Source organism: Tachysurus vachellii, chromosome 12 (assembly GCF_030014155.1).
Source record: "Tachysurus vachellii isolate PV-2020 chromosome 12, HZAU_Pvac_v1, whole genome shotgun sequence".
Lineage (NCBI taxonomy): Eukaryota > Metazoa > Chordata > Actinopteri > Siluriformes > Bagridae > Tachysurus > Tachysurus vachellii.
Genome location: NC_083471.1, coordinates 15,640,794 through 15,663,211, shown reverse-complemented (window position 1 = coordinate 15,663,211; position 22,418 = coordinate 15,640,794). Strand labels below are relative to the sequence as shown.

Here is a 22,418-nt window from a genome sequence, read left to right as displayed (position 1 = left end):
CGGTGTGATGAAGATCTTGGACCTCCACTGAGATGAGGCCGACTCTGTGAGAATCCTGAGACATCTACAGACTCCAGTTGGACTCTGTGATACTAAGAGGAGATCTGAACTCCATGTGATCCTTATACCAATACAGCATTTGTCTGACTGTATATTTGTAATCACACCATCTAGTGTCACCTATATGAGGATGGGCTCCTCTTTGAGTCTGGTTCCTCTCAAGGTTTCTTCCTTACCAATTTAAGGGAGTTTTTACTTGCCACTGCTGCCTGAGTCACCTCAGACTTGCTCATTGGGGATAAATACATATACTTCCATACATACATACATACACACTGTGAACTATATGTATCTTGAATTTTTATTATATTAATTCTTTATATTTCTCCTTATGTTTACCTTCTGTTCTATGTTTATGTTCTGTAAAGCTGCTTTGAGACAATGTCCATTGTAAAAAGCGCTATACAAATAAACTTGGATTGAATTGAAATATTAAGTGTCATAGTATGTTTACTCTATTAAAAATCGGGTTGTCTGCTACCAAAGTTTCTATGTTTTATGTAATTTAACACACCTATATGTTAAAAATAAACAAACAAAGGAACAAAAAAACTTGAAATAAAAGCTGAAATCCTAAACTCTCATCTCATATCTATCTTTTGATCTCAAACCCAAAAGCACAATGAACTGGCCTTGTTGTTTCAGTTGTTTTGGAGGGGACTGCGTAAATATACAGAACACCTGTATAATCTTACATTTAATTATCTAAACTTCAGGTATGAGGTTTTAATTAGGGTTTAATCCAGACATATAGATTTTTTGCCGATTCTGTCTTGATTTCTGGGTGTGTTCCAGGTATGTTCTGGGCATTCATTTGTTGAAGGATCCATCCATAACCTAGTCTGTACTTATTATCAGAAGCAACAAGGTTTTTTGCTAAGACATCCAGGTATTTAACAAAATTAATGACACCATTAATCTTCACAAAAACATTTGGATCACTCACTGCAAAACAGTCCCAGTATAATGTACCACCATATCAGGCGTTTCTACTTGCAGGAAAAAGTGGATACTCAATGAAACAAGCAAATATATAATATTAAAAATATATACAAATATAAATATTAAGTTTAATTTGTGACCTGTCTACAGGGTTGACCTGGATATATGTTAAGTAAACCTTACTGCAGAATGGTAAAATAAACAAGTATACCAGGTCTGATCTTTCTCTTTGGTCCATTTTGAATCAATTTCAGTTTAATTTACTGATTTATGAGCGTTGTTATTTACTGATAATTTACTGATGTGTGTTGTTCATTCATTCATTCATTTTCTACCGCTTATCCAAACTACCTCAGGTCACGGGGAACTATCTCAGGCGTCATCGGGCATCAAGGCAGGATACACCCTGGACGGAGTGCCAACCCATCGCAGGGCACACACACACACACACACACACACACACTCTCATTCATTCACGCAATCACACACTACGGACAATTTTTCCAGAGATGCCAATCAACCTACCATGCATGTCTTTGGACCGGGGGAGGAAACCGGAGTACCCGGAGGAAACCCCCGAGGCACGGGGAGAACATGCAAACTCCACACACACAAGGCAGAGGCGGGAATCGAACCCCCAACCCTGGAGGTGTGAGGCAAACGTGCTGACCACTAAGCCACCGTGCCCCCCATGTGTGTTGTTATTTACTGATAATTTACTGATATGTGTGTTGTTATTTACTGATAATTTACTGATATGAGTGTTGTTATTTACTGATAATTTACTGATATGAGTGTTGTTATTTACTGATAATTTACTGATATGAGTGTTGTTATTTACCGATAATTTAATGATATGAGTGTTGTTATTTACTGATAATTTACTGATGTGAGTTGCTATTTACTGATAATTTACTGATGTGTGTTGTTATTTACTGATAATTTATTGATATGTGTGTTGTTATTTACTGATAATTTACTGATATGTGTGTTGTTATTTACTGCTTATTTACTGATATGAGTGTTGTTATTTACTGATAATTTACTGATATGTGTTGTTATTTACTGCTTATTTACTGATCTGAGTGTTATTTATCACACGGTGGCAGTAGTGTGTTATGATGGGTACAGACACATTTGTTTTTATCCCCTACTGCTCCCTAGCGTCCTGGTGGTGAAACTACACTGAATGAAGATCGGCTTTTTCCAGTTTATTCCCGTCTCCAGCGGTGCCTTTTTTTTTTTTTTTTTAAAAAAAGGGACAAATAAACTGACTGGGAAAATGATCTATAGTGATCAAACCTGACCAAATATGATCATCAGAAATACAAATCCCGGTAGGTTCTTGCCAATGCTATGAACTGCTATTGAGTTTTTTCAGCACGTTTGGATGTTTCTAATGTTGAAGAACAATAATAGTGATAATAATAACCGAGTGTAGGTGCTAGCAGGCTAATAGAGCAATGGCTGTGTCCCAAACCGCACTAACCTATTAACACCAAGTCAACTAGTACTGTTGTGTTTAATCCAGCTGGTTATTCATGTAGATTATAATATCATTAGTGTTCAAATAATGGTCCTTGAGAGGCTTTTCGGTTTTTATTGTTTACTTAATTAATGAATAAACTGTGTTTTATGGTTCTCATTGTAATTATAAAGTGATTTATTTCGATATTAAAGAGTCTGTACTTGTTGACTTGTGTGTTTATTATCCTGTGTGTCAGCATCCTGTGGCTACATCAATGACCTGGCTAATAGTGATCATGCTAACTGTGGTGGGTTTATCTGTTGGGAAAAGTACTTAAGGGTGTTTGTAATATACAAATAATCAAGGTCTTAACCGGTCTGAAGAAATAGTGGTTTTATTTCTGGTTGCATTAAGTTTCAAAGACAAAGTTTAAGGAAAAGGTTTTCAACAAACTGATCACATTTGTTCTCACACAGAATTAAAAACAAATAAACAATTATTTATTATGTTATTATCTCTTCCCCCCCCCATATCTATCTATCTATCTATCTATCTATCTATCTATCTATCTATCTATCTATCTATCTAATATATTTATAATTTATCTTTCAGTAAATTAAGCTGCTGCTGGGGGTGTTTTGACGTTGGTTCCCCTTTATCTTGACAGGAAATCGGTGCCTCATCCTGACATGCCGGACTGTGATGAGTGCAGATTCCTGACTGACCATGTGCGCTGTTAGGTAACATAACGGCGCACAGAGGAGCCACTGCTGAGCCTCTGCCCCTCCCAAAGACAAACAGGATCTGAACTTTGGGGTCATGGACTCTCTTTCCATAGCGAGAAGAGACAATTCTTGAGTGTTATTAGCGGAAACGGTTAATAATAGCTGACAAGAAAGCCAAATAGTTCTCTTGGTGGAGCCTTGTTCTTGCAGATGAAGCCAGAACAGAGAGTATCCATCCTCTGGTAAAGCTGCTTTATTATTGTTATTTTAAATTTTTTTTATTTAAATCATTTCACAAGATGCGGAAGAAAAGTGTATCGAGCTCCTGTCGTTATTTATTTATTGATTTTTTTTTTATTTCAGATCAACAATGATTCCCATCACTGAGCTGCGGTACTTTGTGGACACTCAACCTGCATACCGTATTTTGAAGCCATGGTGGGACGTGTTCACAGATTACCTGTCTGTCGTGATGCTGATGATTGCAGTGTTTGGAGGAACCTTACAAGTCACCCAGGACAAGATGATCTGCCTGCCTTGCAAATGGGTGGTAAATGAAACCTGTCGAAAGTATTTCGAGGCTGCCTTTGAGCCACAGGGAATCCGATACGACCTTGACAGACACCAGTATAACTATGTCGATGCTGTGTGCTATGAAAACAAGCTTCACTGGTTCGCTAAGTATTTCCCATATTTGGTGCTGCTACACACGCTGATCTTCCTGGCTTGCAGCAACTTTTGGTTCAAGTTCCCTTGGACTAGTTCCAAGCTGGAACATTTTGTCTCCATTCTTCTGAAGTGTTTTGATTCTCCATGGACCACGCGAGCATTGTCTGAGACAGTGGTCGAGGAAAGCGATCCTAAAGCTCTAGGGAAAATGAACGGCTCTATCGACAAAAAAGCATCGTATGTTAGTGAAGACGTAGAGGCCAGTGTTTCGATGCTGTCTACCACCAAGTCTCGCTTTGAGCAAGGGATTGTCGACCACTCTGAAAACGGCGTCCTGGACAAAAAAGAGGGCGAACAGGCTAAAGCTCTGTTTGAAAAGGTTAAAAAATTTAGGCTTCATGTCGAGGAAGGAGATATCGTCTACAGGCTGTACATCCGACAAACCATAATCAAAGTAGTTAAATTCATCCTTATCATCTGTTATACTGGCTACTACGTCCACAATATTCAATTCAGTGTTGATTGTAGTGTGGACATTGAGAATCTTACCGGTTATCAGATGTTTAATTGCGCTCATCCGCTCGCCACACTTTTCAAAATTTTGGCTTGCTTCTACATAAGTCTTGTTGTTGTGTACGGGATGATTTGCATGTATACACTCAGCTGGATGCTCCGCCGTTCCCTTAAGAAATACTCCTTCGAGTCTATCAGAGAAGAGAGCAGCTACAGTGACATTCCAGATGTGAAGAATGATTTTGCCTTTATGTTGCACATGATTGACCAGTATGATCCTCTCTACTCGAAGCGCTTTGCTGTCTTCCTCTCAGAAGTCAGTGAAAACAAACTCCGCCAGCTTAACCTCAACAACGAGTGGACCCTTGATAAGCTTCGACAAAGAATCACTAAGAACTCTCAAGACAAGTTAGAGCTCCATCTCTTTATGCTCAGTGGAATCCCAGATACAGTCTTCGACTTGCTGGACCTGGAGGTTCTTAAGTTGGAGCTGATCACTGATGTCACCATTCCACCTATTATTGCACAACTCATAAATCTGAGAGAGATGTGGCTGTATCACACCCCGGCTAAAATAGAAGCACCAGCTCTTGCGTTTTTGAGAGAAAACCTGAAATCCTTGCACATAAAGTTCACTGATATTAAAGAAATACCTCTTTGGATCTACAGTTTAAAGAACCTGACTGAGCTGCAGCTTACAGGGAATCTGAGTGCTGAGAACAATCGGTACATTGTGATCGATGGGTTGAGAGAACTAAAAGGTCTCAAGGTTCTTAGACTGAAGAGCAACCTGACCAAACTGCCACAGGTCGTCACCGACGTTGGACTGCACCTGCAAAAACTCTCCATCAACAACGAGGGGACCAAACTGATGGTTCTTAATAGCTTGAAGAAGATGGTGAATCTGACCGAGCTGGAGCTGATTCGCTGTGACTTGGAGCGTATCCCCCATTCCATCTTCAGCCTCCACAACCTGCAGGAGATTGATCTGAAGGACAACAACCTGAAGACCATTGAGGAAATCATCAGCTTTCAGCATCTCCATAGGCTTGTATGTCTGAAACTCTGGTACAACAAGATCGCCTACATCCCTATCCAAATAGGCACTTTAAACAACCTTGAGCGTCTCTATTTGAACCGGAACAAGATTGAGAAAATCCCAAGTCAGCTGTTTTTCTGTCGTAAACTGAGGTATCTCGATTTAAGTTACAACAATCTATCAAACATCCCAGCTGACATCGGATGCCTTCAGAACCTACAGTACTTTGCAGTAACTGCCAATAGGGTGAGTCAGAAATCTTCCGGTTTATTTTCAGTTCAATCCACAATTTCTATATTTTGTTGCAGTGGTGAAAATCATAGCCCATCATGATCAATGATATTACATTTATTGTAGAGTTATTATAGTCCTTATACTCTTTTATCTACATCTCATTAACTCAAAAACAAAATAAAAATTAAACTGTATGTCATTTTCAAGTCAGTCAGTTGTTAATAAAATTTAAATTTTAAGCGTATTTCCATCCAAATTAAGTTAATGGTCTAGGATTGTACAGGACTTTTCTCACGATTTGTCCCCAACCCCATTTTTAAAGAACTAACTGGCCAATGAACTGGTCAATGCTTGGAGTCTGAACCCATAGACATCACCAGATGCTGGCTTTCTTACCTGGTGATGTTCTGCTAGGTTTTTTTTTTGCAGCTGCTTCATTTCCTGCTTGTTCTTCCACATTTGCTTCTGCTTTCCTTCTGTTCAGGAATGTACTAAATATTTGGTTTGTTTTCTATATATTACATTTTTACTCTTTCATTGGTGAATGTGTTTAGATTTGTTAGTGTTGTAATAATTGAAAAAAAGCCTACAGCACTGGGACTGACAGCTTTTGGGATTCTGTTTTGAGAATTAACAGCACGATTCCAAAAGCAAAGGTCCTATTAGAAATTGAAATGTTTTCAACAACACCCCTGGCCTTGGAAGAGCTGAGCCGTAAATTCAGTTATTTTTCAGTCAGGTTAAAAAAAATAAATAAAAGAGGGTTAAAAGTCTGCATGTTAAGTGCTGTAATCTGTACAGCACTCACCCGATTTGGATACATGCAAATGAATCATGTACTAATTACAATTAGTACATGATAACGCTCATGAAAATAAAACCTTGAGTATGTTCAGTTGTTCCTCCCGGTTATCGAGCCTTTTGTGATTGTTGCGGCCAAAACTGCTTGATTTTGCAATGTGAAATGGCTTTCGATGATGGCTCTGTACTCATGTTTGAGGCACATAAATCCAAGAGATCTTTGCTGAATTTGTGTTGTGATGTGAACGACACACATTGGCGCAAATCTGCTGAAAATCTGTGATTTTAATTTTGAACAATTTCACTCTGAATATCACAGTTTGCTTGAGTTCTGCAATCACAGAATCATGAAATTCTGGATGGACTGTTTGCCATCATGTGACTGAGAGAACACGGTATGGTTTTAACCTGACCAAAACATTGCTTCATAGAACTCCAAAATAAAACATTTCTACAATGTTGCTGTGAAACTATAGAAATGTACTGTCATATATATTGAGCTATGTCTCCACATAACTCGCAGATCACACCCTGTGGGCTCTTCTAAATAGTTCATTCCATTTTTTTATATATTATAAAACTAGTGCCTTAATGGGGCATGCTGAAATGATCATTTTTTACATTATTAAATAATACATTGTCCATGGAAAACTGCATAAAAAATAATAAGAAGAAAAATAAGCTGATGAGTATAGATGTATAGTATTAGAATGTCAGTTAACTTTCTGGCCTGTATAATTTTTTTCCATATAAATGACTTTGAGACAACATGCAACTAAGATTAAAGTGATTTATTTTTAAATTTATTTTATTGAAAATAAAGACATCATTTTTATACACGTACGTATTCTCCACAGCTATTACACTGAAGTTAGTTATTTATTTCTGTATGTTGTCTATATGAATTTAACTGTTTATTTGTTTCCTCTCCCTTTTGCCTTGCTGTCAGATTGAGAAGCTTCCTCCTGAGCTGTTCCAGTGTAAGAAGCTGCGCACTCTGAACCTGGGCAATAACTACCTGCAGTCTTTGCCCTCTCGTTTCGGTGAGCTGATCAACTTGACGCAGTTGGAGCTCCGGGGGAACGGGCTGGAGTGTCTGCCTGTGGAGCTGGGAGAGTGTAAACTGCTGAAGCGCAGCGGCCTGATCGTTGAGGAGCCTATTTTCAATACCCTTCCCACTGAGGTTAAAGAGCAGCTCTGGAGGGCTGAAAAAGAGGCAGTGTGAGAGCAGCACACTTCTCAAACACACCGTTGTTTTTGAATCCAGAGCTGGATATAGAAAATGAGCACACTGCATCATAGAGCGACATTCAGGACAAACTCTTCAAGCGTTATTAATAACCAGAGGTGGAAAGAGTACAAAACACACTGACTTGAGCAAATGTACTGCCACTAAAAGAAAAAGTAGTCGTCAATGAAATTACTTCAAAATGTTTTCCGTTCTATTTTGTTCTAATGTTAACTAACCATGCTGAAATGAACTCACTTTGGATTATTAACAGTATTTAAAGAACCAGAACGTTAGCCAAATGTTGATCTGGCTATCTTCATTACCGAGCTAATTAACGTTAAAGATTACACATTTTCCTGAAGGCCAGAGGTTTCAAACCACTTCAAACATTCTGTGAGTCCTTAAAGGACCATGATGCAATGCTGTTCATTTCTTTTTTAAAAAGCATGTTATGAATTCCATCAACAAACTTAAAGCTCTGAAAGTAGACTAGGATGATTCTCGACTAAAGAAGGGCTAACAAACTATTCAGGTGTTTGCACTATTCATTTCTAACTTTGATTTATTCATTTATGTTTTCCAAATATGGAAAATACATGACATTAGGCAGATATTTAAGAACTCACAGAGCCTTATCTTTGCTAAGAACACATTTGTCGTCTCCCTTTTCTCTTGTCCTTGTTTGTGCTCCATCATCTTTTTTTTCAGCATTTATTTCTGTGGATAAATTTCAGGAATCAAATGCAATTCCTGACACTTTTTCATTTTTAAACCTGGGTTTCATAGAACTCTGTGAGATGTAAACCCATATACACTGTACAGCGTAGCCTGCCGTATACGTGCGGTCACTATGTTACGGCTCTGGTGTGAGATCTACTGTAGTTATTAGTAGTGCAGCACAGGCTGTTTCTGTATTATAATTGGAAGGTGAATTGGGCACAATAAAACAGCATAAGACAACAGGCTGTGTTTTGGCTCAACGGCCTTGAGTTTGCCGAGTGATGGGTCCCATTAGCAGCACTTAGATATATTTAACACAATATAAAAAATAGCATCTTATGGTTTCATAGTGAAAAGCTTCTAAACATCTGGCTAGCTCGTTTAATTCATTAAGCTAGCAAAGGGCTTTACATGTTCCTGCACTTTGAATGTTGAGCTGTGAATATCGACAAATCCACAGTTTCCTTGGAAGCATTTAAAACTGAAGATAGCTGATAAATTGGGCCATGGATGCTCATCTATCTCCAATGTTCCAGACGCCGCTGCAGCTAACTAAAGTATGTCACCTGAAGTATGAGCATTTTGGGAGAACTCTGCTTAAATTTATCATTTGAATTATATAGAATTGAATTATATTTAATTTGCACCTACTCTTTCATTGACTTACAACTTACAGTTGACTTATTTTCTCTGTAAATGATTAAAAAAAAACGCAGCAAAGTTGAGTATTTTATGAAAAACTCAAGTTAAAGTACTATGATTGAATTATTCTCAGTATATTATACTGATACAGTAAAAGACGTACTCTGCTACTGTAATGAGAGCACATGTAGTGTGGTGTTACTTTCCACCCTGGTTAATAGCATGAAGGAAATAAGACTGGTGTGAAGACAAGCTGGAAGCACTGAACATGCTAAAAAACACTTTCTGTGTCTAGAATTAATAGGGACAGGATATGTATCTATATGGTGATACGTGAGTAATGTTTAAATGAGTGCACACGTCCACCTCTGATGTGAATTCATGTCATGAGCACTTTAAAGTCTTGATTGTGAACTGAATTAGATCTGATTCGCTTTACAGAACTGCTTAAAAATGGAAATCACCCTCTTTAATTATAAATATATATAGAGAGAGACAGACTTTAGAGTCAAGAGAGTTTTGGTCAGATTTGCATTTTACAAACATATGATAATAGGAAATATTAACTGCATGCAAGAAATAAGTGTTTGTGGATACATGTGGTGTGTGTGTGCGTGTGTACATTTAATATAACCTGAGTGTCTTAGCACTGTAACTGGCTATACAGCCTTTTTCAAAATATTATGAATGTCATTTGTTCTGTTCTGTGGAAGGGATTTGAACCACAGGGTAAAACCCGTTTATTCAGTGCACTTAATGATCATTTCTGCAGTGAAAACAATACTTGTTAAAAAGCAGCGGTGGAGCTACCAGTTCATACACTGTCCGTATTTGTGATGTAGAACACAGAACTTTTTTTGTGTATGTATGTTATCTTTCTTCTACAGTATGTGAGATTTGGGTCAGTATTCGGTGTACTGTAAGTGTGTTCAGAGTGTTTACGTGTTTACAACACTCGAATTAACTCCAATGCAAATACATGCTGAAACTCATACGCATGAGCATTCATGTACACACACTCAGGTTTCTACTGTATGTCACGTACAGTACGTGGGTGAATATGATTTCTTATACATGAAGATGTAGGTTTTTTGTTCATTAATATGTTTTGGTTTTCAGTGTCAAAATGATGCTTTTCACCTGTGCATTATTGTATAACACTTAAGGGCAATTTATCAACCAGAGGCTCTGATCGAGAAGTGATCGTTAAGTGATCTGATCACTTAACATCGAGATAATCTACAACGTATCATTTTCTTTTCATAATGAAGAAAAATGCACTGCTGATAAGACAATCAAAAACATTTTGTGAAGTTTTGTGCCATGTGCTGGCTTTTGTTCATTTTATTGAAACATCTAGTCCACTTTATCCGAATGAACGTTGTCAATTATGTAGCGCTGACTTTTTGTGTAGCGACTCAAGAGCTGTTTTTTTCAAACCTTTTTTTTTGTTATTATTTTTTTATTACATAATGTATTAGGTTACTTCAGTGTTGAATTTGTATTAGTACAATACATCATTAGCTACGAGGTTTTCCCAGAGTTTAACAGTTTATAGTATTACTCAGGTCAATCCCATTCAGCTTCCTACTGACTGATTCATCAGTCTGTTTCCTCTCATACAGTATCTTCATTCATTGCAGTTTCTAACACAGAATATTTGATTACTTGTTCATTTCTATTTATATGCTTTTTTTATATCACATACAATGATTTTTTAATTCTTTTGCTCAGTGTTGTCTAAAACTATCTTTACCTATTAGTTTTATGTAATCATGAAGCCACGCTGCCACATATAATAATCTTTCCCTGCTGATGTTAATGATTATAGTGAAGTGCATGACAATATACAGAGTGCTGGCTCCAAAATGGCTTGCTCAAGTCCATTGAAATCTTTCTATATGATCTTATGTTTAAAGCCATTTAAACACATAATCTAACTGCTCTGACTGTTTGAATACGTTTAATCTAAACATTTAGTCTATTGCAGTGTAGATGATTCCTCTAGCTGAATAAAAGCAATATGATTTCTTGTACAATGTTTTACACAGTATGGAGTATTTTTGGTTCTTCTTTTTTTACACAGGTCCTTGATTTGCCAAAACAATACTAACTAGTGTTGTAACAATATTAGATATCATGTTAGATGTATGTTTTATTTATCTGGTTTCAGTGTGTTTAATTTCTCATTGATTTGTCATGATGTAGAAAATTTGTCCATCCTACAGACAGAAATTTAATAAAGTCATATGTAATAAATTTGATTCTGGTGATGATTTGTTGGTTGTGTTTCCGTTATTCCGTTGCTCATGTAGTGATGACGGTGGTAATAAATAAGCAATCTCAAACATAAGGGAAGGAAAAAAAAACAGAAGGAAGAGCTTCATTTTTCTCAGCAGCGTTCAGATTGATATTAATTTGCAGCTTATACTTTGCAGTTGAGTTACAGTACAGACTCAGCTGTGCTGGTTAGTGATCTATAAGGTCACTATGTGTTAGTGTTGGTAGTGATATTAGCATGTCAGGTGAAGCTCTGGAAGCTGACTGATATGTCAAAAAACCAAAAACAAAAAAAAAAAAACAAAAAAAAAAAACCAAAAACAGACCCCTAACTGTCTGAAGACAATGATCACACCACTACATTCCCTGCAAACCTTCAGCCAGGCTCAGCTTGGGCCACAATAATGTACAAGGACGTCATACGACTTTTCTCGTTCTTGGCCTCATGTGGTGGAATACATTCTCCCAGCTGCTTAAAATAAAGACTGAAAACCCACCTTTTCATCAAACACTTAATTAGTAAAGAAAAAGACTCTTATTGTACTGACCTAATTGTACTAATATGAGCATGTAATAAATCTATTATTAAACATATTGCATTTATACAATTTCTTCTGGAAGTCGATATGAATGAGGGATTCTGGTAAATTCTGTAAATAATAAGTGCACAGTAAAGACTTCTCTTTGGGAGTGACAAGATTGGACAGGATTAGTAACGAGTACATCAGAGGGACAGCTTAAGAAGAAGAAGAAGAAGAAGAAGAGACGTCCATTGTGTGTGTCAGCTGTAGGCCTCTTGTACTGTTACTAGTAGCTCGACAGTGAAAGTCCTGGGTGTTATATTAGACAGCAATTTGTCCTTTGAAAATCATGTCGCCCATACTACAAAAACAGCCTTCTTTCACCTTAGAAATATTGCCAAGCTGAGAAACATCCTGTCTGTATCTGATGCTAAGAAGCTAGTTCACACTTTCATGACCTCTAGACTGGACTATTGTAATGCATTACTAGGTGGTTGTCCTGCATCTTTAATAAATAGGCTACAGTTAGTACAAAATGCAGCTGCCAGAGTTCTCACTATGACAAGAAAGTATGACCATATAACCCCAATTTTATCATCTCTACACTGGCTACCTGTTAAGTTTAGAATCGACTACAAACTGCTGCTACTTACATACAAGGCTCTTAACGGTTTAGCTCCCACATATCTAACTAGTCTCCTAACACGTTACAATCCTTCACGCTCTCTGAGATCACAAAACTCAGGACTTCTGGTAGTTCCCAGAATATCTAAGTCCACTAAAGGTGGTAGAGCGTTTTCTTATTTAGCTCCCAAACTCTGGAATAGTCTTCCTGATAGTGTTCGAGGCTCAGACACACTTTCCCAGTTTAAATGTAGATTAAAAACTCATCTCTTTAGTCAGGCGTACACATAATACATCCCATTATATTGTGCACTATTACACTAGACTTGCACATTTTTATGAACAGCAGATATGTTAATCCCTCTGCACTGCTCTTCTCTTTTTCTACCCATGCCGAGACACCCAGACATTGTACCAGCTCCGATCGTCTTCCGTGCGATTAAGTTTTTGGACCTCCACTGAGATGAGGCCGACTCTGTGAGAATCCTGAGACATCTACAGACTCCAGTTGGACTCTGTGATACTAAGAGGAGATCTGAACTCCATGTGATCCTTATACCAATACAGCATTTGTCTGACTGTATATTTGTAATCACACCATCTAGTGTCACCTATATGAGGATGGGCTCCTCTTTGAGTCTGGTTCCTCTCAAGGTTTCTTCCTTACCAATTTAAGGGAGTTTTTCCTTGCCACTGCTGCCTGAGTCACCTCAGACTTGCTCATTGGGGTTAAATACATATACATACATACATACATACATACACACTGTGAACTATATATATATCTTGAATTTTTATTATATTAATTCTTTATACTACTCCTGATGTTTATCTTTTGTTCTATGTTTAAAGCTGCTTTGAGACAATGTCCATTGTAAAAAGCGCTATACAAATAAACTTGAATTGAATTGAATTGTACCCACGTTATTCCCAGTGGGCCTTTATGACACCACTCTACCACTAGGTGGCATTACACGGACGCGGTCACGAAAAAAGAAGAGGAACTATAGTTACATGTTCATTTTCTTCCGGAACATTTTTAACGAGGCACCAAGACCGGCACATTCAAGAAGGTGGAGTGCAACCATAACACGGTTTACAATGGTAAAAAATAGTTTTCAGTATATTGTCTTTCACTCTTCAGTACAATCTTATTAAACAGTTCATAACATTATTGTTAGATTTTATAGTTTTATCACAAGTTTCTTTGTTTACACTCCTGTGTTAGACTTCTGTTTACTTTGTTCACTGTACTTTTAGAGTGAATATGAAAGTAAGTATTTATCTTTAAATACATGATTGTTTTTCAGTCTGTCACCTTGCATACAGACCTCGGGGATTTAAAAATCGAGCTTTTCTGTGAGCGGACTCCAAAATCCTGTGAGGTGAGACACGATCATTTCACAAACTCGCCATGGAAGATTTACTCATATTTCTAAAGGTCCAACAGTCAAATTGGTTTATTTTATACTTGTTCAAATATCCTGGTATGACAGACACGGCAGTAGAAAAAGTGTGTGTGTCGGGTGGGGGTAAGAAAACTGAAGAAATAAACTGATGCTTGTTTGTGTTTGGATGCTTCGTCTGTCAATCAGACTCTGTAGATTCTGGGGGCGGGGCTTTGTGAACACACCTTATTTTAGCCAATACACATTTAATTGTGTGTAGGTGTCTTTAAATGTATTGTGTAAAATGTATTTAACAGAATTTTCTAGCCTTGTGTGCAAGTGGTTTCTACAACGGCTGCATCTTTCATCGAAACATTAAAGGGTTTATGGTCCAGACAGGAGACCCAACAGGTAATTATCATTTTAAAATAAAAGACCAAAATCAAATGTTTAAATATTTTACAAATATATTAAATGTGTTAAATGTATTTATTTTAAAATCTTTAATATGCACTTAATGATTTTTTTGGTTGTATTTCTATTATTCGGGTTGTTTTCTGCAATTAATAATCAATCTCAAATGTAAGGGACACCAATCAGATTCTGTTAGCTCTTAATTGTAAAGGAGCAAGAGCTCCTGACATGTTAATTTGAAATCCAGTGTAAAAGCAATGGATGAAGGAAATGGTAGACTCAAAGATCCAGAATGCAGTGCAACTTATACGATTCACTTGTGCCAAGTTAAGCAGAGGAGACTCAGAGGAGCAGGTTTGTGATCCATGTGATGGTGTTAGTCTTGGTGGTGATATTAACATGACAGTTGAAGCTTTGAAAGCTGTTTGGTTTGAGCTGAGTGTACAAATGCTATGAGGGAGCAAGACGGACTAAAGGATTAAAGTACTGCTGCACTGTTGTCATTGCTGCATTATTATGAATTCTTTACCATGATTAGTATTCACTTAAAATGCACTGTGGGTGAAGAATGAGATTGACCGTTTGTTGGGATTGACATTTAAACCCAAAAAGCTCTGCTCAGAATTGAATCATAAAATTAACCTATTAAATAAATTTTGTCTCCATCTTAATGCAGGAACAGGAAAAGGAGGAACAAGTATTTGGGGACGAAAATTTGAAGACGAATTCAGCGAACATTTAAAAGTATGTTAACAAAACAAGTAAAATGCATCTGTTTGAAGAAGAACAAATTTGTTTACAGTGCCTTGTTTTTGTGTTTTTTTTTCTGAGTAGCACAATGTTAGGGGGGTGGTGGCGATGGCAAATAACGGACCTAATACCAACGCTTCACAATTCTTTTTCACCTACGCCAAACAGCCACACCTGGACATGAAATACACAGTGTTTGGAAAGTATGTCATTGTCCTTTTGCTGAGTTCAGTACACCAGAGTGTAATGATCACTAATTAACTTTGCTCTGCTTCCTTAGAATAATCGATGGTTTAGAGACTCTGGATGAGTTGGAGAAACTCCCCGTTCATGAAAAGACGTTTCGGCCTTTGAATGACGTCCACATTAAGGATGTGACTATTCACGCAAACCCGTTTGCCATTTAGGGCTTTGTTGATCAGGATGATCTGTAAGGGCAGTTCTTTAATAATGATGAGGTTTAATGTTTGTACAGAACACTTGTGATTAGTTTTGTATTTTTATGTGTATTTTCCCCTTCTGTTTATGTTCTTTGTTTTACAAAGATGAAATGTAATTGTGTATGATTTTTAAAAATATAATTAAAAAAGAGATTGTGTAAAGTTTTGGTCTTCCATTTCTCAACTCAATTTTGTAGAAGTGATTAAAAAACATAAAAAAAAAAAACAACAACATTATAAATACATCTTCCATCGCCTCCTTCAGATTTCTATTTAACGGGATTAGTTTTTTGCACTTTTAGTTGATGACGCACACTTGCTGATATGATCATCCACAGGTCAGAGATATGGTTGTGTCTTTATTTGCCTTTGACTCTATGTTAAATTTTTATGTTTACTTTGTTTACTCTGTTTATTTTTATATTTACTCTATGTTTTGAATTAGCATGATTTTTAGCACATTTCGAGAGCGCAACTTTGGGGACTTTTATTTTTGACCTTTCGACCCGGAACATATACAATGTACATTTTTCCTTAATATGAGTGTAGGTGAAGCCTAAGTTTTGGTTTATATTTTCTTGTTTATTTTTTTTTTTTAAAAAAAAGTAATTTTGCGGTGTAATGTAATATTTTTTGCATGTCTTTTAGCTGTTATATTTCGTGTAAAGGAGAATGTGACCACGCCCACTCATAACGTTACATGCGCGTGAGCAGTTCGTGAACGTAAAATTCAGGGATGGCATCGGCGGATGCTTTAAAAGTAAGTTTAATGTCTTACAATTCCTTTAAATGGACGAATTATAACAGTTAGCTTCAGTTCAGATGTGCGGGTGAATGTGAAGTGCGCGGTGATGGCGCTGTGTTTGTTCAGGTTTCCTCTCTGAAGGATAAAGTGGCGTTAATCACAGGAGCGAGTTCTGGTATCGGAGCCGGAACCGCGGTTCTCTTCGCCAAACTCGGGGCTCAGCTGGCGCTCAGTGGCCGTGACATGAACAACCTGAGCAAAGTCTCCAAACAGTGTGAAGAGTGCGGGGGGAAAAAGGTAAACAACGCTTCAGTCGCCTTAACGTCCTATTTAACACTTCTAATTAGAAATCTACACTTGTACTAACATTATATACAAACATTATATTAACTATATACAAACATTATATACAAACATATTGACAATATAAAAACATTATAAACATTATATTGACATTATATACAAACATTATATACAAACATATTGACAATATAAAAACATTATAAACATTATATTGACATTATATACAATCATTATATGTAAACACTGCTGTTAGATTCTGGTCCATGTTACTTTATTTTTCATATTAAGTTATTTTTACTTTTCGTCTGCATATTAACATATTCTTTTTTTTTTGTGGTATTTATTTTTCATCTCATTTGAAAGTAAATTCCATTTTTGGATCATTTAATAATATATTTATATAACAAGTACAGCTGTAAAAAGCTTCTGGTAGCTGCACATCAGATTCAATACACTTATGTTTGTCTACAAAGTCAAAAGTGGAGCAGCTCCCTCTTACGTCAAAGCTCTTGTTGCTCCTCGGACTGCACCTTGCTCTTTATGTTCCTTTAGCACTGCTCGACTGGTTCCACCATCTCTCATGGTAAGAGGTAGGTATCCAGCCAGACTCTTTTCTGTTCTGGCATTGATGTGGTGGAAAAAATTTCTCCTAGATGTCCAAACAGCTGAGTCACTGGCTATATTCATATGATGGGTAAAACAGGTGACCTACCTATTTCTGAAATGGTTAAACCAGCACTCATTTTCCTGTTTGTTTTATGTGTACATTAAAAAAAACACCCCTGAACAGAATTTTATGTTGACGGTAAGTCTGTAACCTAATGAACCAGTGATAGAAACTTCAAAGCTCTGGATAAAGGTCTCTGCCAAATGCCATGAATGTGTATATAATGAATACAATTTAAATTATATATGTATATTACTACAATATTAGCATAGTTAGTAGACTCACAGTTTCAGTGTATCTGTAATCACTAATCTTGACTTGCCTTGCTGTCACCACAAAGGAACCACCAAGAGAGAACCTTAGACAAGACTAGTTTTTCACTGCTGCCTCATTTTTATCAGTTGAATTTCAAGCAGTAATACCTACTGAGTAAATATAATATTCATGTAATAAACTGCCAGCTACCTAAACTAGCATGGTCTGAGCGGTATGAGCATTTGATTGTAATAAGTCTATATACAAAAATAAGTATTAAAGCAACTATCACAATAAAATGAAAGTGGAGTGATTTTCAGAAATAAGCTTGTCTGAATGAGTTGCTGATTATTTGAAGACATTTCATACTTATTCTTTAAAAAAAAAAAAAAAAGTCTACAAATGTTGATACAAACTTAATAATTATATTTGCGATGTATTTCTGTAGCCACTATTGGTGCCAGGAGACTTGACCGATGAGGACACAGTAAAGAAAACTGTTGAAGAAACTGTTGCTCACTTTGGGCGCTTGGACGTTCTTGTTAACAGTGCAGGGATCCTCGCCATGGGCACAATTGAGACCACCGACTTGGCTCAGTATGACAAGGTGATGAACGTTAACGTCAGGTAAGAGTTTTGGTTTCGATTTCATTCTGTTGCCTTTGTCATTGATGACCTGCTTAACAGTTTATAGAAAATATAGTGTTGCCCAAAACCCTTAAAGCCTGTGTGTGTTTGTGTTTCAGATCAGTTTACCACCTCACACACTTGTGTGTGCCACATTTGATTCAGACTAAGGGCTGCATTGTAAACGTGTCCAGTGTCAATGGTCAACGATCAGTGAGTTCACATTTTCCTGCAGAAACTCAATTGTTTTATTGAATGGTATAGAATGCTTTGATTTCAATAATGTATTCTATTGTGCGCTAATTTGCACATTGATATTTATTATACTGCAGTTTCCTGGAGTGCTTGCATACTGTATGTCCAAGTCTGCCATTGACCAGTTTACACGCTGTGTAGCTCTTGGTAAGGAAATCTTTTCTATTCATCCAAGAATGCTTCTGAAGTGTTAAGATTAAGATTCAGACTCGAATTATATTTCAGAACTGGCACCAAAGCAAGTACGAGTCAACTCTGTTGGGTAAGTTCATTGATCGTGTTGGTGTAGCGATGTAATCTTGTTTGAGTCAACATTGTAGTGTTAATCTTTCTTTTACAGGCCAGGTGTGATCATTACAGAGGTCCACAAGCGTGCAGGTCTGGATGAAGAGCAGTATAAACAGGTAAGATGTGGAGCTTTACAGTATCTCTATATAATATTTCCTTTCTATAGTGTATTTAACATTTCATACCTGCTGACCCTGATTATTATTACTATTATAAGTATTGTTGTACGTGTGTTGTACGCATTTATTCTTTTCCTTACTGTTGCTGTAGTTCCTTGAGAAGTGTAAAGTCACGCATGCCCTTGGCCGACCAGGTGAGGTAGAGGAAGTGGCTCAGGCAATTGCCTTCCTCGCCTCAGAAGCTGCTACCTTTATTACAGGTGTGAATCTCCCAGTGGACGGAGGCCGTCATGCTATGTGTCCACGATAGTGCCACATTACCATAAATCTGATTAGAAGTAAATAAAAGTTTAAAAAAAAATGCCTAGAGAGATATTATTAAATATTATTATAGTACAGTATGGGTAAATTGTTGATAGAGTTTATAAATGTATACTTTTTTCTTGTTTATCTCTGGTCTCGCTCTCTCTTACACACAAACACATATTAGACTATATCTCCTTATAATTAGGTGATACTTACCAGCATATTTAACAATTTCAGAAACACTTTTTCCAAATAATCACAATTAATGTGAATAACCTGCTTTATAATTGAGACATTATATTTAATTAATCACAAGTTTGCCAGTAATCTCACAGATAGAATTAGAAAATCATTCTATTTATGTAAGAATTTACAGTGTTGGAAAAGACAGTCAAGGAAACAACATGAATCATGACTGAGGTTTCATGCGTGTTCATGTCTCACTAAAGATACTTTCAAGATAACTGGTATCTCTGAAGGACAGAAAAGATGATGCTTTCAATAAATTGAGAAAGGATGTGAGTGAACAGTTGAGGGTTAAGGGCCCTAACCCAAACCATCTGAACTTAAGATGAATGCCAACAATTAATTTAAAATGATTACAAAACAGCAGCTGTTGAATACAGTACAATGACCAACTACACAATAATACAAGTGACAAAGTTCATATGTTGGGTACACATTAACCATTAGTGTGCATACAAGGCCTTGCCATATATACAGGACCATTTACTGTTTTAGAATCCTTAAAAGGATTTTACACCATTCTTTATTAGATGCAGTAGATTCAAAACCCTTCAAGCATGCTACCTTCATTGGCATTGTCAAAACTGTTTTTGCCATGGATCTGTTTCAAATGTTTGCGCAGGACAGGTTTGTGAGCGAACACCATTTCACAGTAGTTGCAGCGGTGTGGTTTGTCACCGCTGTGCAGGTTCAAATGATCGAGTAGCGAACACTTTTGCGTGAATGTCTTTCCACAAATTTTGCACTGGAATGGCTTGATTCCAGCATGGACGCGCATGTGCCGGTGCAGGTTCCCTTTCTGTGTGAAGGTCTTGCCGCAGAGGAGGCACATAAACAGCTTGTGCATCTTCAAGTGGTTGGCATAGTTCTCCAACTGACGGAAGACACGGGCACATTTTGGGCACTGGTGGTACCATTGCATGCCTTTGTCCGTATTCCGAGAGCAGCTCCACACATTCTCCTTTCCCATGCCACTGGGACCGGGTGAGGAGAGCGCATAGTCAAGAGTGGCATTAGGGGTATTCTCAGCAGGCCGTGTCTCTACGGTTGAGTTAATGAGTGAATGCTGGGGCTCTGGGGAGCACAAGGCAGGGGACCGAGCAGGACCACTCTGTAAATTTTGAGATATCTGCATTCGATCGTCCACCGATTCCACTTTAATGATGTTGATGGGGCTTTCCTCTCCTTGGCATTTCCTCTGAAACATAGGAGGCGATCTTGGTTCAATGATTACGTCATCATCATTATCGTCTTCAATCACATTGTCCACCTCTTCATCATCATCGAACACCGTTTGTATATGTGGTGGCTCTCGTAGCTGAGTGGTAATGTTAGAAGTCTGCTGAGAACGATGGGAATCCTCAACTTTCTGAGGCTTAATAAACTTATTCAGGGCTTTTGTGCATTGCTCCACAATGTGGCCCATCTGTAGGAAACTGGCTACAGTCAGATAGTGGACCAGTTCCAGCTCCGGGAACTCAAGTGTCCCTGTATAGCAAGAGAGAAGAAGTCTCCGTCCAACTTCTGCATCCTGCAGTGTTGATATTTCAACTTCATGTGAGTCCTGAAGGAAAAACTGGTCTCTGAGGAAAGGAGAGCCAGCAGCAAACACAACTTTGTGACCAGGAATCTCAATGTCATTGATGTGCACAATGACATCGCAAAAACGTCTGTCCTTTCGAAGCGTATCCATCTTCTGGAGCATAGAGTCACCGAATGTGGCAAAACTGAATTGCAAAATAACCCCGTCCTGTGCCATGGCTGCCTGCGGTACCTAAAAGACAGCATGTCTGTTAGCATCATAATCTGGAAAAGACATTTAGTGCATGAGTTCATTTCTTTGGTAAATTACTTTATTGTATTTGTCCTGGAACATAATTCAGTACATACTGCAATACGAGCATTACTACTTTTTTAAAGCAACGTATAATTCAACCAAATTATTTAACACAAGTTCTCAATTTACTGCACAATGGTTAACTTCATTTTTACAGACTAACTTCACCCCATTATTTACCTCTCGCCAATTCTACATAAAGCATCCACTACATCCACTGAATCATTCTGAATTTTACAAAAACAACAGTAAATGACTACATGCTACATTCATTCATTTCTGATAAGTAATGTTAAAGTGAAAAATCTTCCACACCACATATAAACTTTTTAAAAACAAGGTACGAGATCCCTGTTTTCCAACAAACCACCTTTAACACACTTGAACAACTAGACTGAAAAAAAAAACAGCAGATATAAAAAACAAATACGAGACAATTCAGTTAAAATCTTAAACAAAGCAACTGATAAGAAACAAATCAGAAACATGTCTTTATATACAAGTGTTTATGCGAATATATCACTCATGCATTACTGAATCTGACCACTTGATCCGCTACAAAACAACAAAACAAGTCCGCATTAGCAACATTAGCTAAGTGTTAGCTAGCTAGGTGGATATTTGTATACAGTTATCTCGCCTGTTCAGATACAGCAACGCAGGCTAACAGCTAAGCTACAAGACAACGTTACAGTTAACAACAAAGCACAATATAATATAACAGACCAGTTTAGAGTATTAAAATAAAACGAGCTAACCGTTATGGGCAGATTATTACCTGAGACAACAGCTATGTCTAAAACCGCATACTAACATACTAAATAGTGCTGTTGAAGTACAACGCCCCCTATGGGTTGTGTACTATTTTGACATACTATTTAGTAGTATAGTGCGCACTTTAGTAAGCACCCGATGGCGCAATCATATGATGAAGGAAGTGGGCGGGGCCATGAGGCGGAAGTATTTCATTGTCTATATTTTGTCTTGAAAAATCTTGAAATTATTGGCACTCTTAAAAATAAAATAACTAACAGATTTTATTTCAATTAAACACATTGTTATTAAATAATAATATAAGATCTGTGTCATACTGAAAAAAAAATCATGCTAACTTTTTTTTTCAGTTTACACATATTTTGCACAAGGGGGCAGTATAAGATAATTCAATCATTTGTGCCAGAGTCACTTAATACAGGTTATCCAACTGTAAAATAAAGACATTACTGTCACCTTTACATATTTCTTTACATATAACTTTACATGAATTACTGAAAAGAGGAATTTATGTAAGGATTCTGACATTTCACAG

At 37.2% G+C, this 22,418-nt stretch overlaps 4 protein-coding genes across 6 annotated transcripts; 3 read left to right on the top strand and 1 right to left on the bottom strand.

Annotated features, from left to right (window-relative positions):
- The first annotated feature begins 2,187 nt into the window (after positions 1-2,187).
- lrrc8ab (leucine rich repeat containing 8 VRAC subunit Ab) lies at positions 2,188-11,312 on the top strand. Its single transcript, XM_060883402.1, has 4 exons — positions 2,188-2,339; positions 3,138-3,437; positions 3,559-5,662; positions 7,401-11,312. Exons 3-4 carry the CDS (start codon positions 3,566-3,568, stop codon positions 7,674-7,676), a joined length of 2,373 nt encoding a protein of 790 aa, XP_060739385.1. The 5' UTR covers positions 2,188-2,339; positions 3,138-3,437; positions 3,559-3,565; the 3' UTR covers positions 7,677-11,312.
- Positions 11,313-13,469: 2,157 nt separating this feature from the next.
- On the top strand, positions 13,470-15,623 carry ppil3 (peptidylprolyl isomerase (cyclophilin)-like 3). Its single transcript, XM_060883295.1, has 6 exons — positions 13,470-13,573; positions 13,780-13,854; positions 14,175-14,268; positions 14,948-15,015; positions 15,106-15,224; positions 15,302-15,623. Exons 1-6 carry the CDS (start codon positions 13,484-13,486, stop codon positions 15,426-15,428), a joined length of 573 nt encoding a protein of 190 aa, XP_060739278.1. The 5' UTR covers positions 13,470-13,483; the 3' UTR covers positions 15,429-15,623.
- Positions 15,624-16,090: 467 nt separating this feature from the next.
- On the top strand, positions 16,091-19,083 carry zgc:101858 (uncharacterized protein LOC449555 homolog). Of its 2 annotated transcripts, none has more exons than XM_060883354.1 (8): positions 16,091-16,221; positions 16,333-16,503; positions 17,880-18,058; positions 18,178-18,271; positions 18,391-18,460; positions 18,539-18,575; positions 18,654-18,717; positions 18,872-19,083. In XM_060883354.1, exons 1-8 carry the CDS (start codon positions 16,198-16,200, stop codon positions 19,028-19,030), a joined length of 798 nt encoding a protein of 265 aa, XP_060739337.1. In that variant the 5' UTR covers positions 16,091-16,197; the 3' UTR covers positions 19,031-19,083. The 2 variants fall into 2 exon arrangements, with proteins under 2 accessions (XP_060739337.1, XP_060739336.1); XM_060883353.1 differs by having other exon boundaries at positions 16,135-16,221; positions 16,304-16,503.
- A 211-nt stretch (positions 19,084-19,294) lies between these two features.
- On the bottom strand, positions 19,295-22,008 carry zbtb26 (zinc finger and BTB domain containing 26). Of its 2 annotated transcripts, none has more exons than XM_060883351.1 (2): positions 21,888-22,008; positions 19,295-21,046 (listed from the first exon to the last, which is right to left on the bottom strand). In XM_060883351.1, the coding sequence occupies exon 2, from the start codon at positions 21,029-21,031 to the stop codon at positions 19,814-19,816; it is 1,218 nt and encodes a 405-aa protein (XP_060739334.1). In that variant the 5' UTR covers positions 21,032-21,046; positions 21,888-22,008; the 3' UTR covers positions 19,295-19,813. The 2 variants fall into 2 exon arrangements, with proteins under 2 accessions (XP_060739334.1, XP_060739335.1); XM_060883352.1 differs by having other exon boundaries at positions 21,868-21,938.
- Between the last annotated feature and the right edge of the window lie 410 nt (positions 22,009-22,418).

Coding starts and splice junctions, on each gene's coding strand:
- lrrc8ab (XM_060883402.1), top strand. CDS start 3,566: ATGATTCCCATCACTGAGCTGCGGTACTTTGTGGACACTCAACCTGCA. Junction 5,663..7,400: donor TTGCAGTAACTGCCAATAGG/GTGAGTCAGAAA, acceptor CCTTGCTGTCAG/ATTGAGAAGCTTCCTCCTGA.
- ppil3 (XM_060883295.1), top strand. CDS start 13,484: ATGTTCATTTTCTTCCGGAACATTTTTAACGAGGCACCAAGACCGGCA. Junction 13,855..14,174: donor GGACTCCAAAATCCTGTGAG/GTGAGACACGAT, acceptor TGTATTTAACAG/AATTTTCTAGCCTTGTGTGC. Junction 14,269..14,947: donor CCAGACAGGAGACCCAACAG/GTAATTATCATT, acceptor ATCTTAATGCAG/GAACAGGAAAAGGAGGAACA.
- zgc:101858 (XM_060883353.1), top strand. Junction 18,461..18,538: donor TACACGCTGTGTAGCTCTTG/GTAAGGAAATCT, acceptor ATTATATTTCAG/AACTGGCACCAAAGCAAGTA. Junction 18,576..18,653: donor GTACGAGTCAACTCTGTTGG/GTAAGTTCATTG, acceptor TTTCTTTTACAG/GCCAGGTGTGATCATTACAG.
- zbtb26 (XM_060883351.1), bottom strand. CDS start 21,031: ATGGCACAGGACGGGGTTATTTTGCAATTCAGTTTTGCCACATTCGGT.